Source organism: Pogoniulus pusillus, chromosome 39, assembly GCF_015220805.1.
Source record: "Pogoniulus pusillus isolate bPogPus1 chromosome 39, bPogPus1.pri, whole genome shotgun sequence".
NCBI lineage: Eukaryota > Metazoa > Chordata > Aves > Piciformes > Lybiidae > Pogoniulus > Pogoniulus pusillus.
This window is the reverse complement of record NC_087302.1, coordinates 3,689,402-3,705,816: the sequence shown is the minus strand read 5'-3', so window position 1 is coordinate 3,705,816 and position 16,415 is coordinate 3,689,402. Positions and strand designations below refer to the sequence as shown.

Genomic DNA, 16,415 nt, shown 5'->3' with positions numbered 1-16,415 from the left:
TCTGCATTAGGATGTGCTCCTCCCTCTCCTCCCCTCCTTGCGTGCGCACTCCCTCGCTCGCCGCCAGCCACCACCCAGCTCCCCGGAGAGCAGAATTGGGAGTTATTTATTAGGCTTTTTTCATTTACCCCCCCTCTCCCTCCCCTCCTTCTGCCTTTTACCTCACTTGCCACAGTCCAAGGAGCAGTCAGGGAGGCAGAGGGACTTGCAGCATCATGTATAATTCATGCTCTTCCCTCCCAACCTCCTGCTCCCAGCCGCTCCTCCGAGCCACCGAATAAAGCCAGATCGGTGCCGGCTCTCAGCTCATCCCCGGGGCTGGAGCAGGTGTAGGGCTGGGGGGGGAGGTGGTGGTGGTGGTGGTGATGGAGCAGGGGGGAATCTAAGGCAGTGTCTGTGAAGTGGAAGGAGGAAAGGGATTAAGGATGAGCTGGGAGGGAGGTGTCTGAGCAGGGCCACCCAGGTCTGTGCAGTGTGGTTGTGCAGGGAAGCCCCCAAGCTGTGCTTGGATACAGGATGGTGGAATGGGTTTGCTTGGGGAAGATCTTTAAGATCATGAAATCATAGAATGAAGCAGGTTGGAAGAGAGCTCCAAGCTCAGCCAGCCCAACCTAGCACCCAGCCCTGCCCAACCAACCACACCATGGCACTAAGTGCCCCAGCCAGGCTTGGCTGCAACACCTCCAGCCACAGCCACTCCACCACCTCCCTGGGCAGCCCATTCCAGTGCCAATCACTCTCTCTGCCAGGAACTTCCTCCTCACATCCAGCCTAGACCTGCCCTGGCACAGCTTCAGGCTGTGTCCCCTTGTTCTGTCCCTGGCTGCCTGGCAGCAGAGCCCAACCCCACCTGGCTACAGCCTCCCTGCAGGCAGTTGCAGGCAGCAATGAGCTCTGCCCTGAGCCTCCTCTGCTGCAGGCTGCACCCCCCCAGCTCCCTCAGCCTCTCCTCACAGGGCTCTGCTCCAGGCCCCTCCCCAGCCTTGCTGCCCTTCTCCAAACACCTTCCAGCACCTCAACAGCTCTCTGCAATTCAGGACCTCAGAACTGGACACAGCACTCAAGACCATTGAGTCCAACCATCAACAACACCACGGCTGTTAAACCATGTCCCCAAGTGCCACATCTCTGAGTGTCTCTGTAGCTACCTCTTTGTGTACCTGTGACTAGCCACAGGGCAGCCAGGATGTGGAGACTGCACAAACCCTGTGAGGAGAGGCTGAGGGAGCTGGGGGTGTGCAGCCTGCAGAAGAGGAGGCTCAGGGCACAGGTTCTGTGCTCCACAACCTCCCGGGGCAACCTGTGCCAGTATCTCACCACCCTCAACCTGTGCAAGGTTCTCTCCACACTCACTGCAAAGAAGGCTGACACTTAGTTTGAATCTCCCCTCTGCCAACTTAAACCAATTCCTCCTCATCCTGCAAGCTTTGGAAGCTGCACCCAAAGCCCTTCCCAGTGAATATCCCAAGCACAAATCCAGGCTGGGCAGTGCCAGGCTGGAAAGCAGCCCTGAGGAGAGGGACTTGGGGGTACTGCTGGAGGAGAAGCTCAACAGGAGCCAGCAGTGTGCACTTGCAGCCCAGAGAGCCAAGCAGAGCCTGGGCTGCAGCAGAAGCACTGTGGCCAGCAGGGCCAGGGAGGGGATTCTCCCCCTCTGCTCTGCTCTCCTCAGACCCCACCTGGAGTCCTGCATCCATCTCTGGAGCCCCTGGGACAAGAGGGCTGTGGAGATGCTGGAGAGTGTCCAGAGCAGGGCCAGGAGGATGCTGAGAGGCTGCAGCAGCTCTGCTGTGAGCACAGCCTGAAAGAGTTGGGGCTGTGCAGGCTGGAGCAGAGGAGGCTCCCAGGTGACCTTCTTGTGGCCTGCCAGGATCTGAAGGGGGCTCCAAAAAAGCTGGGGAGGGACTTTTGAGGCTGTGAGGGAGTGGCAGGAGTGGGGGGGAATGGAGCAAAGGTGGAGGTGGGGAGAGTGAGGCTGGAGGTGAGGAGGAAGTTGTTGAGCAGGAGAGTGGTGAGAGGCTGGAATGGGTTGCCCAGGGAGGTGGTTGAGGCCCCATGGCTGGAGGTGTTTGAGGCCAGGCTGGCTGAGGCTGTGTGCAGCCTGCTCTAGGGTAGGGTGTCCCTGGGCATGGCAGGGGGTTGGCACTGGCTGCTCCTTGTGGTCCCTTCCAAGCCTGCCTGATTCTCTGATTCCAGTATCTGCAGCCACTGAGCCCTTTGCTGCCTTTCTGGCTGCTGGGGGAAGGTCTGTCCCGGTGCTGTGATGCTATCAGATGTGACAGGGACACTCCAGAACCTCCTCTGTGGCATCCTGCGGGCGCTGAGGTTTGCAGGACAGAGATGCTGCTGATCCCATCTCTGCTAAGCAAGTTGGGGTGCAAGGGACACCCTAACCCCGTCCCCACCCCCCATCCACTGTGGGATCTTACCGGTGGTGTGGGCTTTTACTGGTGTGCACAGCCACCAGTGGGGAGCAGAGGGTTGGGGGGAGGTTGGCAGGGAGCATTCTGCCTGTGGTTTCCATCCCTTCAAGCCCCAGCTCGGACCTGTTAATGATGTCAGGGAGATCAGTGGGCACTGGGGCAGGCCACAGGTTAATGATCTGCAATTAGAGAGGAGTAATTAAGGCTTTAGTATCTCTATTGATTGGCAAAGGTCCAGGCTCCTCCGGTAAATGGGTGTGGGCAGGAGAGTGCCTGTGGTGCAGAGGGGAGCGGGGGTTGTTGCTGGTTCCACCTCCCCTTGCCTGGGTTGCTCTTCCCTTTGCTTCCCACTGGCATTTTTGGAGTGAGACTGGGACAAACTGGCCATCAGTCTTCCCACAGGGCTCTCCCGGGACAGAGGATGCTTTAGCTGGTCAGAAAGGAAGGACAGGGCTGGATCCTGACCTCCTGCAAAAGGATCACAGAGTGGCAGAGGCTGGGAGGGATCTCTGCAGATCATCCACTCCAAGCTCACCCAGCAGCTTGCCCAGGAGCACAACGTCCAGGTGGGGCTGGAATCTCTCCAGAGAAGGAGACTCCATGAGCCCTGTGGGCAGCCTGCTCCAGAGGTGGAAACCCAGAAGTGATGAAGAAGGAATGAGAAGTGATGAAGAAAGAATGAGAAGGGATGAAGGAATGAGAAGTGATGAAGAAGGAGTGTGAAGTGATGAAGAAGGAGTGAAAAGTGAAGAAGGAATGAGAAGTGATGAAGAAGGAGTGAGAAGTGATGAAGAAGGAGTGAAAAGTGAAGAAGGAATGAGAAGTGATGAAGAAGGAGTGAGAAGTGAAGAAGGGATGAGAAGTGATGAAGAAGGAGTGAGAAGTGATGAAGGAGTGAGAAGTGATGAGTGATGAAGGACTGAGAAGTGATGAGTGATGAAGAAGGAGTGAGAAGTGATAAAGCAGCTTCCTCAGTGGAGGGAGAAGGACCTGCCCTCTGCTCTCTCCCCTCTCTCCTCCACGTATCTGCTGTCAGCAGCTCCCTGAGAGTCTCTCTGATGCTAACAAGGACATTGGTGACCTCCTTGATGTTTGCCCTGGTGCAGACACGTCCCAAGACCACAGCTGGGGGGAGAGGAAGCAGCTGTGTGGAGGCTCACTGAGACATTCTCAGCCTGGCAATGGATGGCTCTTAGCTGCAGTAATGGGCAACAGGCTGCAGCTGCCTCTCTGGGGAGGAGGAGGAGGCTAATTGGAGGCAGCCTCTTGACATCAACCCAATCCTGATGTCCCACCGGGCAGGCAGAGGGCAGGAGAGAAGTGGGTACCATTACTGTGCCATCAGAAGGGATGAGTGCTAATTGGGGGGGGGAGGAGTGTCTGCCCTGGCATTGATCGTGAGGATGGGTCCATTGCCACTCACTCTGGGATGATGAAGATGCTGTCTGTGTGCTGTGGGAGTGATGGAAGCACAGACTGAGACCATGCACCTACTGCTGCCTGTTGTTGGAGGGGGGGGTGTGGGGGTTATGTGGTGCTGATGGAGAGTCCTGGGGTTTGTCCAGCCTAGATTTCAGCATGAGATGAGATCTCATCTAATTTTCACCCATGACAAGGGCTTGTAGTGGCAGAATGAGGGCCAATGGTTTTGAGCTGGAGAAGGGAAGATTGAGACTGGAGATTAGGAAGAAACTCTTGACAGTGAGGCTGGGGAAACCCTGGAACAGGTTGCTCAGGGATGCTCCCTCTCTGGAGGTGTTCAAAGCCAGGTTGGATGAAGCCTTGAGCAACCTGGGCTGGGGGGAGGTGTCCCTGCCCATGGCAGGGGGCTGGAACTGGATCAGCTTTAAGGTCCCTTCCAACCCATTCTATGAACCCATGGCCCTGTGTAATCCTTTCTTCATCCTTCCTTGGAGCAGGGATCAAGGGTGATTGGTGTCTGCACTGGGAACCTCCAGACTGAGCAAGAACTACTTAGATACTTTGCTTAGTGCTGTTGAAGTGGTTGGGGAGGGGCAGCCAAAGCCCCCAGTAGGAAGCACTCACAGCTCCATTAAGGAGGACCACAGCAATTACACCTTCATTAGCCAAAGAGCCTCTGCTGCCTTCCCTCTCTCCCTCCCTTCCTGCAGCCCATTCTCCTCAAGGCTTTGCACCAGGGACACTCCTCAAGAGCACTTCAGAGCCTCAGGGGCAGGAAGGGCTGGGAGGGGTAGAATTGGTCCTAGGGGGAGGCATCACTCCCTTGGATGGGCTAGGAGGGAGGAGCTGGGTTTGGGAAGGACTCAGCTGGTGCTGAGCAGCTTTTGCCTTCTGGAAGCTGCCAGAGGTGAACTGCAGGCTCAGGACAAGTTTTGAGCAATGTTTTATTGTCTGTTCAGGGTTCTCTGGACAAAAGAATCCTGCTTGGGTTTCTTCTTTACACTGCTTCAAAAAAGAAAGCCCAGAGCCTTCCTTGCTCTCTCCTGCACCCCTGGGTTGGGTTCTTCATAGAAGTCCTTATTGTAAACCCTTTTTTTCTTCTCCCTCCCTCTCCCTCCCTCCCTTCCTCCCTTTCTCCTTCCCTCTTTCTCCCTCTTTCTCCCTCCCTCTTTCTCCCTCCCTCCTTCTCCCTCCCTCCTTCTCCCTCCCTCCTTCTCCCTCCCCCTTTCTCCCTCCCTCCTTCTCCCTCCCTCTTTCTCCCTCCCTCTTTCTCCCTCCCTCTTTCTCCCTCCCTCTTTCTCCCTCCCTCTTTCTCCCTCCCTCTTTCTCCCTCCCTCCTTCTCCCTCCCTCCTTCTCCCTCCCCCTTTCTCCCTCCCTCCTTCTCCCTCCCTCCTTCTCCCTCCCTTTCTCCCTCCCTCCCTTTCTCCCTCCCTCCCTTTCTCCCTCCCTCCCTCTTTCTCCCTCCCTCCCTTCCTCCCTTCCCCTTCTGTAAGCCCATAAATCTCCTGGCTGCAAACTGTGGATTTGCCAGCCTCAGCTCTCTGTTTCTCCTGGGGACAAGTAGGTGAAACACAAAGGTGGCAGAGTTTGCTTTACCCAACAAACAGAGGAAGCAAATCAATGCAGAGGACATTCGAGGACAAGCAGGAGGATTTGCAGAGGGGAGGGAGGGATTGGAGGGTAGAAGGATGGGAGGGCAACCAAGAGGTTTTATAGAGGGATGAAGGATGGATGGATGGATGGATGGATGGATGGATGGATGGATGGATGGGCAACCAAGAGGTTTTACAGAGGGATGAAGGATGGATGGATGGATGGATGGATGGATGGGCAACCAGGAGGTTTTACAGAGGGATGAAGGATGGATAGAAGGGAGGATAGGAGGAAGGATAGAAGGATGGATGAAGGATGGATGAGTGGGCAACCAGAAGGTTTTACAGAGGGAGGATGGATGGATGGATGGATGGATGGATGGATGGATGGATGGATGAAGGGTAGATGAAGGATGGATGGGTGGGCAACCAGAAGGTTTTACAGAGGGAGGATGGATGGATGGATGGATGGATGAAGGGTAGATGAAGGATGGATGGGTGGGCAACCAGAAGGTTTTACAGAGGGAGGATGGATGGATGGATGGATGGATGGATGGATGGATGGATGAAGGGTAGATGAAGGATAGATGGGTGGGCAACCAGAAGGTTTTACAGAGGGAGGATGGATGGATGGATGGATGGATGGATGGATGGATGGATGGATGGATGAAGGGTAGATGAAGGATAGATGGGTGGGCAACCAGAAGGTTTTACAGAGGGAGGATGGATGGATGGATGGATGGATGGATGGATGAAGGGTAGATGAAGGATGGATGGGTGGGTGGGCAACCAGAAGGTTTTACAGAGGGAGGATGGATGGATGGATGGATGGATGGATGAAGGGTAGATGAAGGATGGATGGGTGGGCAACCAGAAGGCTTTACAGAGGGAGGATGGATGAAGAATGGAAAGATGGATGAAGAACAGAAGGATGGGTGGGCAACCAGAAGGTTTTATAGAGGATGAAGGATAGAAGGGTGGATAAAGGATAGAAGAATGGATGGAGAGATGGATGATAGATAGATGGACAATCAGAAGGTTTTACAGAGGATGGATGGAGAAGAGAGGATAGGAGGATGGATGAAGGAAGGATAGAATGGTGGGTGAAGGATGGATGGGTGGGCAACCAGAAGGTTTTACAGAGGATGAAGGATGGATGAAGGGAGGACAGAAGGATGGATGAAGGGAGGACAGAAGGATGGATGAAGGGAGGATAGAAGGATGGATGAAGGGAGGACAGAAAGATGGATGAAGGGAGGATAATGGATGAAGGGAGGATAGAAGGATGGATGAAGGGAGGATAGAAGGATGGATGAAGGCTAGAAAGATGAATGGATGGGTGGGCAACCAGGGGGTTTAACAGAGAAGATGGATGGATGGATGGATGGATGGATGGATGGATGGATGGATGGATGGATGGGCAGGCAGCCAGAAGGTTTTACAGAGGATAGAAGGATGGGAGGGTGGACAACCAGGAAGTTTTACAGAGAGAAACACTGTCTGGATGATCAAAGGCTGGAGAGACAGATAGGCAGCTGGGAAGTTCTGCAGAGAGCATGGACAGACAGACAGGCAGGCAGGCAGGCAGACAAGCAGGAGGTTTTACAGAGAGGATGCCTGGCTGGAGCTCTATTTACAGACCAGAGGCAAACCAAACAAGCCCAATGCTTGCTCTCTGATGTGAGCAGGAGGAAGGACCATTTTGCACCGTGTGCTGTGAAGGCAGGAGCAGGTTCTGTGGCTCTGACACAGGGTTTGGACTGCTTGGGACAACCAAAGCCTGACCCTGACTTGGGGGATAGATGTGGAGACACTGCAGCTACAGGGCAAGGGGAGCTACTGATGGGGTGGGTTAGTTTGTTAGGAGCAGAAAAGCTTTGCTGTTCTCATTAATAGAACAGGTCTTAGTGCAAGGGACAGGTGGTGGGGTTGGGTTTGGTTGGGTTGGATTTGGTTTGGTTGAGTTGGGTTTTAAGAGGAGTTTTATTATTGCTTAGCTGAAACTGTTTGCTGCTCGTGCACGACGAGGCCTGACACTGCAGGTGGAACTCACAGCTCTGCTGGGACCTGCCTGCTGAGGAGAGCTGCTGGGCTGTGCCAAGATGGGTGAATGGATGGGGAGAGTGCTGTGTGCCAGCTAAAGGCACGGTGAGGGGCATGGGATGCTGCTGCGTGGCTCTGCTCCTGCTCTGCTGCAGCTCCTCTTCGATCCAGATTGGTGTCTTGGATGAGAAGTGACCATGGCACGTGGACCTGGGGGTGCCACCTGGGAGAAGGCATTGCTGGCAGAAGAGGTGTGGGGGGCATCACGATGTGGTGTCCAGGCAGGGCAGACAGTTGGGGTTTCAGTGAGCAGGGGTTCAGGACTGGTACCAAAGCTCCTCTGTTCTCTCCTCGCTGCTTTTCTGCCCCTCGCTGCAACAGCACTTCAGGAGAGCAGGAGCAGCTTCCAGACCATGGACAAGCAGCAAATGGCCTCTTGTAGCCCACACCTGTGCTCCTGGGGCTTGTGTCAGCTGCTGGACAAGTGCAGAGCTCCAAACAGCAAGAGGCTACATGCCCAGGAGGGGCAGGATGTGTCCTGGGCTTGGATGCAGACAGCAGAGTCTGGATCCACCTCCAGAGGGACAGGCTGAGTCCTGCACTTGGATTCAGGATCCACCTCCAGAGGGACAGGCTGAGTCCTGCACTTGGATTCAAGATCCATCTCCAGAGGGACAGGCTGAGTCCTGCACTTGGATTCAGGATCCACCTCCATAGGGACAGGCTGTGTCCTGCACTTGGATTCAAGATCCATCTCCAGAGGGACAGGCTGAGTCCTGCACTTGGATTTGGGGTCCACCTCCAGAACATGGATAAGGTTTTGGCTCAGACTCTCTTAGAAACAGGCTCATATTAGCAAGTTGAGAGTTGGACCCAGAGTGCTTTTCCCAGCTCCTGTGTGTGCCTGGATTTGGGTCTGGCTCTTCTTTCTCTTTGTGTTTACTTATTTACTCTCTTGGCCTCTCACTTGAACCTTTGGTGAAGGTTTATCTCCTGGAAAAGGTGAAGGTGTGCACTGCTCTAGGGAGGCCCTGCAGATCCCAATGGGAATGAGGGAGACCCAGCAGAGCTCCTGCCCTTTGAGCAGAAGGTGACTGACCTCTAGGGCCCACCAGAGCAGCTCCTAATCCTTGGGGGGGATATGGGGGGGATGGGGGTTACACTATAGGTAGTGGGAAATGAGGTGACTGCTTTGTCCCCTCCAAAGAGAGGCAGTTGGGGAAGGAGATGCAAAGCAGCTCCTGCAGGGTGACACTGGGGACAGGCAGACACAACCATCAGCCCTTAAAGCAGGCAGAGATGGGTGGGCAAGAGACCCCTCAGCACCAGCACTCCTCATGTTCCTCCTCTCTGCCCATCTCCATGGCCATGATGCCTATGTGGGTGAAGCCATTTGGGGGGGGGGGGGGGGGGGGGGAATGCATTTTGGGGGTGTCACAAGGTCACCCTGTCAGGGCTGTGGTGGCTTTTGTGGTCAGGGCTGTGGTGGCTTCCCTCCCCATGACGCAGTAACCACATTCCAACAGCTACTCAGCTTTTACTAAAGGGAGTAAAACCTTTGAGCGCTCAGGAGGAGGTTTGAACTCAGTGAGAACTTTTCCTTTGGGCTCCAAGACTCTCAGGAAGGTTTCCAAGAAAAAAAAATGTTGACTTTTTTAATAGAGCTTTTATCATTTGTGAGTAATTTTTACACCCAGTTAATACAAGGCTACAAGTCACTTACACCAAGCCCCACTGCCCACTGGGTCCTCTGCAGGCATCTCCCTTCCTTTGCTGGTTACTCCAAATCACCTGGTGGTAAGATTCTAAATGCTTCTAGAAGACTTTCTGAGGCAAGGACAGACCTGGCTGGGTTGAGGTCGACTCCTTCCCTCCCTGCTTGCTTGGGGCATACTCTGCAGAGCTCCAGGGTGAGGCATTTCTCCATTTCCAGATGGGTGCTGTGAGCTTTGCTCAGTGATTTGATGCTTAATGACAGGAGAGAAAGACTACAGCAGGGCAGATCTAGATGGGACAGCTGGAAGAAGCTCTTTACTATGAGGGTGGTGGAACATTGCAACAGGTTGTCCCAGGGAGATGGTGGAGACATTCAAGGTCAGGTTTGATGTGGCTCGGAGCAATCTGCTCTAGTGGGAGCTGTCCCCTGCTTGCTGCAAGGGTGGGGGTTGGATTGGATGAGCTTTGAGGGTCCCTTCCAACCTGATGCATTTAATGAGTCTATGAAGACAGCCTCTGGTGTGAAGGGCACACAGACTGCCCTGCTTCCACCTCTGCCTGGCCAACTGCCTGGAGGTTTGGAGGTGCTGTGTGGTAGCCAAGGGTCTTGTGGTCCCCATTGGATTAGTGCTCAGTGCCCAAAGCGGTGAGGATGTGGTGTGCTGGGTGTGAGTGAAGATGCCCAGCTCTGGTGGCAGAGGCACAGCAGGGGCTGCTGTTGTTCCTTCCTCTCCTCATTTCCACCAGAGCTTGGGCAAGCTGAGTGAACTCAGTGTTGTGAGGACAGCTGGGAGCTTGGGAAGTGATTATCCCTGCACGTCCTGGGCTGGGAGATGCTCTCTTCAGAGCAGCTCAGTGGCGAGTGGCAGCAGCAGAAATAGGCTGGTTGCATGAATGTGTTTGCTGTGGTGGCACCAGAGCAAGTTGCACTGCTCCTGTTCTGTAAGGGGACATGGGTGAAGGACCTCAGCAGATGGATTCCTGTGTGTGCTACCAGAGCAAGTGATACTGCTCCTGCTCTGTAAGGGGACATGGGACCTCAGCAGATGGATTCCTGTGTGTGGTACCAGAGCAAGTTGCACTGCTCTTGCTCTGTAAGGGGACATGGGTGGAGGACCTCAGCAGATGGATTCCTGTGTGTGGTGCAGAGGGGACATCCCTGCACTGTCCTGGGGTACCAGCAGCTCCCACAGCTCTAGGGTGAGACTCACTCTGTAAACAGCAGCCCAAACCTTGGCTCCTGTGGTGCACATAGCTCCTTTGCTCATAACTCCTTCACGAGGAGGAACTTCTTTAATTGAAAGGTGATGGAGCACTGGTACAGGCTGCCCAGAGAGACTGTGGAGGCTCCATCTCTGGAGACATTCAACTCCTGCCTGGATGTGTTTCTATGTGACCTTCTTTAGGTGACCCTGCCTTGGCAGGGAGGGTTGGGGTCGATGATCTCCAGAGGTCCCTTCCAACCCCTCACATTCTGTGTGATTCCACTCTTGCATCCAGCTCCCTCCTGTTTTCTCTGTGTGATGCAGCAGAAGGTGCTGAGCAGGTGCTGAGCAAGTCCAGGCTGACCTCCAAAGCACAGGGCAGCTGTGCCATTAGCAGCTTCAAAGAACGTGGCAGAGTCCACCTTGAACAGTCCCTGTTAGCAGAAGCACTCCGCTTAGCGACTCATCTTCACAGCCAACCCAGCTGGAAAGCTGAAAGAACAACTGCATTAATCCTGTTGCCTTTCATCTCTTCTGCTGACCAAAATCATCCTCCTTAGAGTAAAAAAAAAAAACATAAAATAGAAATTTAAAGAAAAGAAAAGGGAATGGTGGTGGTGGTGGTGGTGGTGAAAATCCATCCCAACGTCGTTTGCTGATGGTGAAAGGGTCTGAAGCCATCCCAAGTCTCTCAGCGAAGGTACCTTTGGTTTCAAAAGTGCAGGAAGTGGGAGAATACAACATGGCATTGGCCACTAAGTATATGGTCTATTAGAAAACTCTACCTTCTACAGTGATCCATGCTGGCTCAGCTGGCAGAGCCACCCAAGCATCCTACTCCTACTGGGCTGGGTGGATCGAAAGAGACCATGGAGGAGTTAGGGGCGCAGAAGCGGTTGGAGGAGGAGGGGAGGAGTGGGGAGGAGATAATATCAGTTTGTTAAACTTCCCGGGAAGTTCCAAGCTGTGTAAGGCATGTGAAGGAGCACTCCTAGCCCGAGATGCTTTGTTCCAGCCTGGGAAGGGGTTGGCTGAAGCCACTTTTGTCCTGATATGTGAAGAAGACAGCGCAGGGGAGCCCCTGCGGCGCAGGCGGTCGCTGGCGGAAGGCTCTTGCTCAGGCTGGTTGATGGAGAAAGGGGGGGTTGAGGTGGGGGGAGGGGAAGGCCACTGTCAGAAATGAGGAAGGGAGGGCAGGGGGAGATGCTGTCGGTCTGGCTCATCCCTGAGGTCTGGGGGAGGTGTGGACCTCAGGTGCTGGGCTCCCACCGTGCGCCTTCCTCCCCATCTCCTGAGGGGTGTGTGTCCCAGAAGCGTTCGAGCTGCCGACGGGACCCTTCCACCCCGCCCTGGGGGGGTGCTTCTCATCCTGACTGGGTGCCTTTGAGTTATTCACGAGGGCTTTATTTGCTTTAAAAAAAAAAATAAGTGACTCCTGGTCCCCTCGTCCTGCATCAGCGCTGGTCCTGCTTCCGCTCCCTCTTTGCTACATAAGATGCGTGGAGTTGCCCTTCCAAGACAGCAGGCATGGGCTGGGGGCAGATTCCCCCCCCCCCCCAACCCCGTGCTGAACCAAAACGCGTTGCCTGCAGTTAACCAGGCAAGCAGTGCTGCTCTCGTGGGCTTGGAGGGTGAGTGGCACCAGGCTGTGTCCTCCTTAAGATCCCTTCTGAGACCTCTTGTCCTCTCCGGGATGCTCCAGAGCCCTCTCAGGGCGGTCTGTGAGCTCCCGGTGGGCTTGGATGTGAGTTATGGTGCCAAGGGAGGTGGGGGGGACACACCTGCTCTTCCTTGCATAGGTCCTGCTTGGCTTTTTGGGAAGGGTGTCGAGGTGCTGGGTAGAGTTAGGGAGAGGCTATGGGCAAGGTGTTGCCATGAGGATGGACAACTCAGTGCCGTGGTGTCGCTGCCCAAAGATCCACCTCCTTTCGTGCACTTAAGCTGCTCTCACCGCTCTGCCCAGCCCACACTCCCCCTCCTCTCTCCCCAAGCCCATTCTGTTACTTTCTTCCTTCCTCTCCTCCCCTCTCTTATCTGAAACCTTCCGGTAAAGATCAAAAAGAAGTTTTGTTTTGTTTTGTTTGTTGTTTTTTTTTTTTTTTAAACTCCCTCCCAAAAGAACAACAACAAAAAAAAAGAGCCTTGAGGAGCCCAAATGGCCAAGCCCACGGCACGGCCAGTGCCAGGCTGGGTGCTGGGGCCAGCCCAGAAGCTGGGGGTACGGCTGAAGCATCCCAATCCACCTCCAATCCCCTTTTGGGCTCAGCCCAGATCTCAACTACAACCCATCCGTGCCCCAGCGAGTCCTCATTGCTGGCTTGTTTGCTAAGGGTAAGATGACAGCAGCAGCAGCAGCCACCTGGTCTGCCTCTTTCGTTGCATTGGCTTCGGTTCTTTCTTTCTTATGTTTCTTCTCGTTTCTTTTTGTCTCCTTTCGTTTTGTCTCCTTTCGTTTTGCCTCCTTTCGTTTTGTCTCGTCTCGTTTCGTTTCGTTTTGTCTCCTTTTGTTTTGTCTCGTCTCGTTTCGTTTCGTTTTGTCTCCTTTCGTTTTGCCTCCTTTCGTTTTGTCTCGTCTCGTTTCGTTTCGTTTTGTCTCCTTTCGTTTTGCCTCCCTTGGTTTTGTCTCGTCTCGTCTCGTTTCGTTTCGTTTTGCCTCGTTTCGTTTTGTCTTCTTTCGTTTCGTTTCGTTTCGTTTCGTCTCGATTCGTTTCGTTTTGTCTCGGTTCGGTTTCGTTGCGTTTTGCTCTTGTTCCTTGCTGTCGTCGTCGCTTGTCACCGTTGCTTGGTTCCCTTCAGACGCTGGAGCTAGCGGCGGCTGTTAAGTTTTAACTCCCTCCCCACCCTCCCCACCCCCCCCACCCCTACCCTCGTCCCCCCAACCACTACAAACACCTCAGGCTGTTGGTGGCTTCAGGGCATTTGAGTTACGCCAGCGAGTAGATAGCATTGACTGGGGAGGTGGCTTCTGAGCTCTCGTTGCCTTCTGTCTCCTCTTTGTCCTTCTTCACCGTGTACTGCCCGATGAAGGAGCCGTCCTCGTTGAACTGCCCTTCGCCTCCCTCTCCGTAGTCCACCAGACTGTCGTCGCTCTCCTGCTGCTTTATCGTGCCGTCCAAGGAGGTCTGGCTGTTCGGCAGGGGCTTGTTGTCCTCGTCACTGGGTAGCAGAAGACAGACAGACAGAGTTAAGGGCTGAGAACAAGGCTCGCAGCCTCCTCCCCAGGTCTGGATATTCAGAAGTCACTCCAGCGTGCAGCCAGAGCTGTGCCCTGCCGGCCTGGGGATGCTCTGAGCTCAGACAGCAAGCCCTGGTGTGTCTGAGGGAAGGTGGGGAGGCAGCCTCCGTGAGGAGACCCACAGCTGCCTGTGGGATGTCTGCAAGCCCAACCTTCAGCTTTTTAATCACAGACTCATAGGATGGTCTAGGTTGGAAGGGACCTCAAGGATCAGCCAGCTCCAACCCCCTGCCATAGGCAGGGACACCTCCCACTAGAGCAGGTTGCCTTAAACACCTCTAGGGAGGAAGCAGCCACAACCTCCCTGGGCAACCTGTGCCAGTGTCTCCCCACCCTCACTGCAAAGAACTTCCTCCTAACATCCAGTCTAAATGTCTCCTCTGCCATTTTAAATCCATTCCTCCTCATCCTGTCATTACAAGACCTCATCAGTAGTCCATCCCCAGCCTTCCTGTAGCCCCCTTCAGATACTGGAAGGCCACTATGAGGTCTCCTCCAATCCTTCTCCAGGCTGAAGTCTTTCTTTCTTTCTTTCTTTCTTTCTTTCTTTCTTTCTTTCTTTCTTTCTTTCTTTCTTTCTTTCTTTCTTTCTTTCTTTCTTTCTTTCTTTCTTTCTTTCTTTCTTTCTTTCTTTCTTTCTTTCTTTCTTTCTTTCTTTCTTTCTTTCTTTCTTTCTTTCTTTCTTTCTTTCTTTCTTTCTTTCTTTCTTTCTTTCTTTCTTTCTTTCTTTCTTTCTTTCTTTCTTTCTTTCTTTCTCTCTTTCTTTCTCTCTTTCTCTCTTTCTTTCTCTCTTTCTCTCTTTCTTTCTCTCTTTCTCTCTTTCTTTCTCTCTTTCTCTCTTTCTTTCTCTCTTTCTCTCTTTCTTTCTCTCTTTCTCTCTTTCTTTCTCTCTTTCTCTCTTTCTTTCTCTCTTTCTCTCTTTCTTTCTCTCTTTCTTTCTTTCTCTCTCTCTCTCTTTCTCTCTTTCTCTCTCTCTCTCTTTCTCTCTTTCTCTCTTCTTTCTCTCTTTCTCTCTTCTTTCTCTCTTTCTCTCTTTCTCTTTCTTTCTCCTTTCTCCTTTTTAGAACTCAACTTTGAGGCTTTGGGGTCTGTATTTTTTTATCTAACCTACATTAGACAGGATGCTTAAATCAGCCCAGCTGGATCCACGTTATAAATATCCTCCCCTTGGCATTTGCTTAGAGCCTTTCTTTCCCTCAGCACTTTGGCCAACCTTGCTGCAACCTGCTTTAGTGAGGTTTGTGCCCAGATTTCCTTCTGGGCCACTCAGCTTGGCTGGTTTAGCTGCATGCAATGGGGAGGGCACTCTAAGCACTGCAAGGGTGGGAGCTGGGGGGGAGGGAGGGGGTAGGGAGACATGGAGAAGATGCCAAGTTCTGTGCAGCTTCCAAAACTCCTGGGAAATGTGCCTTTTCCAGGCTTATTTCTGAGCATCTCAGCTTGTTTGCTCAAGTCTTTATCCTCCTTTTCTCCCATTTTCACTAGATTAAGTCAGGTCACTGAGAAAATAAATAGTCCTGACCCACAGGAGAAGAAAGAAAAAGGAAAAGCCCTTGGAAGAAACCTTTTAACCACAAAACCAACACCAAAACAGGGCCTCAAACCAGGGCAAAGCTGCCTCTGGAGGGCAAGGGCTGGTATCTCCAGATAACATTGTGTGGATTGTCCTGCAGCAAAAAAAAATAGCTTTATCCCTATCAATTAATCCTTTAATTCATAGTTGAGCTGAGCTCCAGCATGCAAATTCTGTGATATCCCTCAAGGCATCACATCTGGACCTTAATTATTTCTCCTCCCACCTCCATTCTTGTCTTTTTCTTGTTGGTGCTTTTAGCTTGGGACCTCTCAGGCTCTCTCCCCAGCAGGACACAACACTCTGCTCCTTCAGATTTAGTAGAAGCAGTAACAGTACTGAGCTTGGGTCACAGCCCTCCAAAGGTGGTGTCCAGCAGGGTCTTTGCCTCCCATGAAGGCATTAGGTTTGTGTGGATTAAATTGCAAACTACCTCTTGATAGCTGGCATCAGTTTTGCTTGGACCAAAGACCAAAGCAGCTCTTGAGAGTTGGTGGCCATTGAGATGTTTGCCTCCCACAAGGGCATCAGCTTTGCTTGCACCAAAGAGCAAAGCAGCTCTTGATAGCTGGCATCAGTTTTGCTTGCACCAAAGAGCAAAGCAGCTCTTGAGAGTTGGTGCCCATCAAGGTGTTTGCCTCCCACAAAGCCATCAGCTTTGCTTGGACCAAGCAGCAAACCAGCTCTTGCTAGTTGAGATCCACTAAGGTGATCAAACCGAGGTGTTTGCTTCCCACAAAGCTATGAGCTTTGCTTGGACCAAGCAGCAAATCAACTCTTGGTAGTTGGTATCCACCAAGGTCTTTGCCTCCCACAAAGGCATCAGCTTTGCTTGGACCAAGCAGCAAACCAACTCTTGATAGTTGGTGCCCATCAAGGTGTTTGCCTCCCACAGGGCATCAGCTTTGCTTGGACCAAAGAGCAGAGCAGCTCTTTATAGTTGGTGCCCATCAAGGTGTTTGCCTCCCACAAAGCCATCAGCTTTGCTTGGACCAAGGAGCAGAATGCTCTCCAGCTTGGGGAGGTGTTGAATCCCCCCTCAAGGCATTTCATTAGTGGAGCATCTCTGAAGTGGGAGAGGAATTTGATGTCCCACAGCACAAGATGCAGCTTCCTGAGGGATTTTCCTTGTCTCAGGAGCTTGTGCTTGAAGTCAACTTGGCATCACAGTGAAATAAATAAATTAATCACTTGTTAGCTTTGAC

The 16,415-nt window shown here is 52.9% G+C and overlaps 1 protein-coding gene across 21 annotated transcripts in view; it reads right to left on the bottom strand.

Moving 5' to 3' along the window:
• Positions 1-9,108: 9,108 nt before the first annotated feature.
• Positions 9,109-16,415, bottom strand: part of NFASC (neurofascin) — a 157,281-nt gene continuing 149,974 nt past the window's right edge. For all 21 annotated transcript variants that reach the window (XM_064173663.1, XM_064173671.1, XM_064173675.1 and 18 more), the window contains one exon: positions 9,109-13,558. In XM_064173663.1, the coding sequence (XP_064029733.1) occupies positions 13,327-13,558 (232 nt within the window). In that variant the 3' untranslated portion in view covers positions 9,109-13,326. The remainder of the gene's footprint in view (positions 13,559-16,415) is intronic.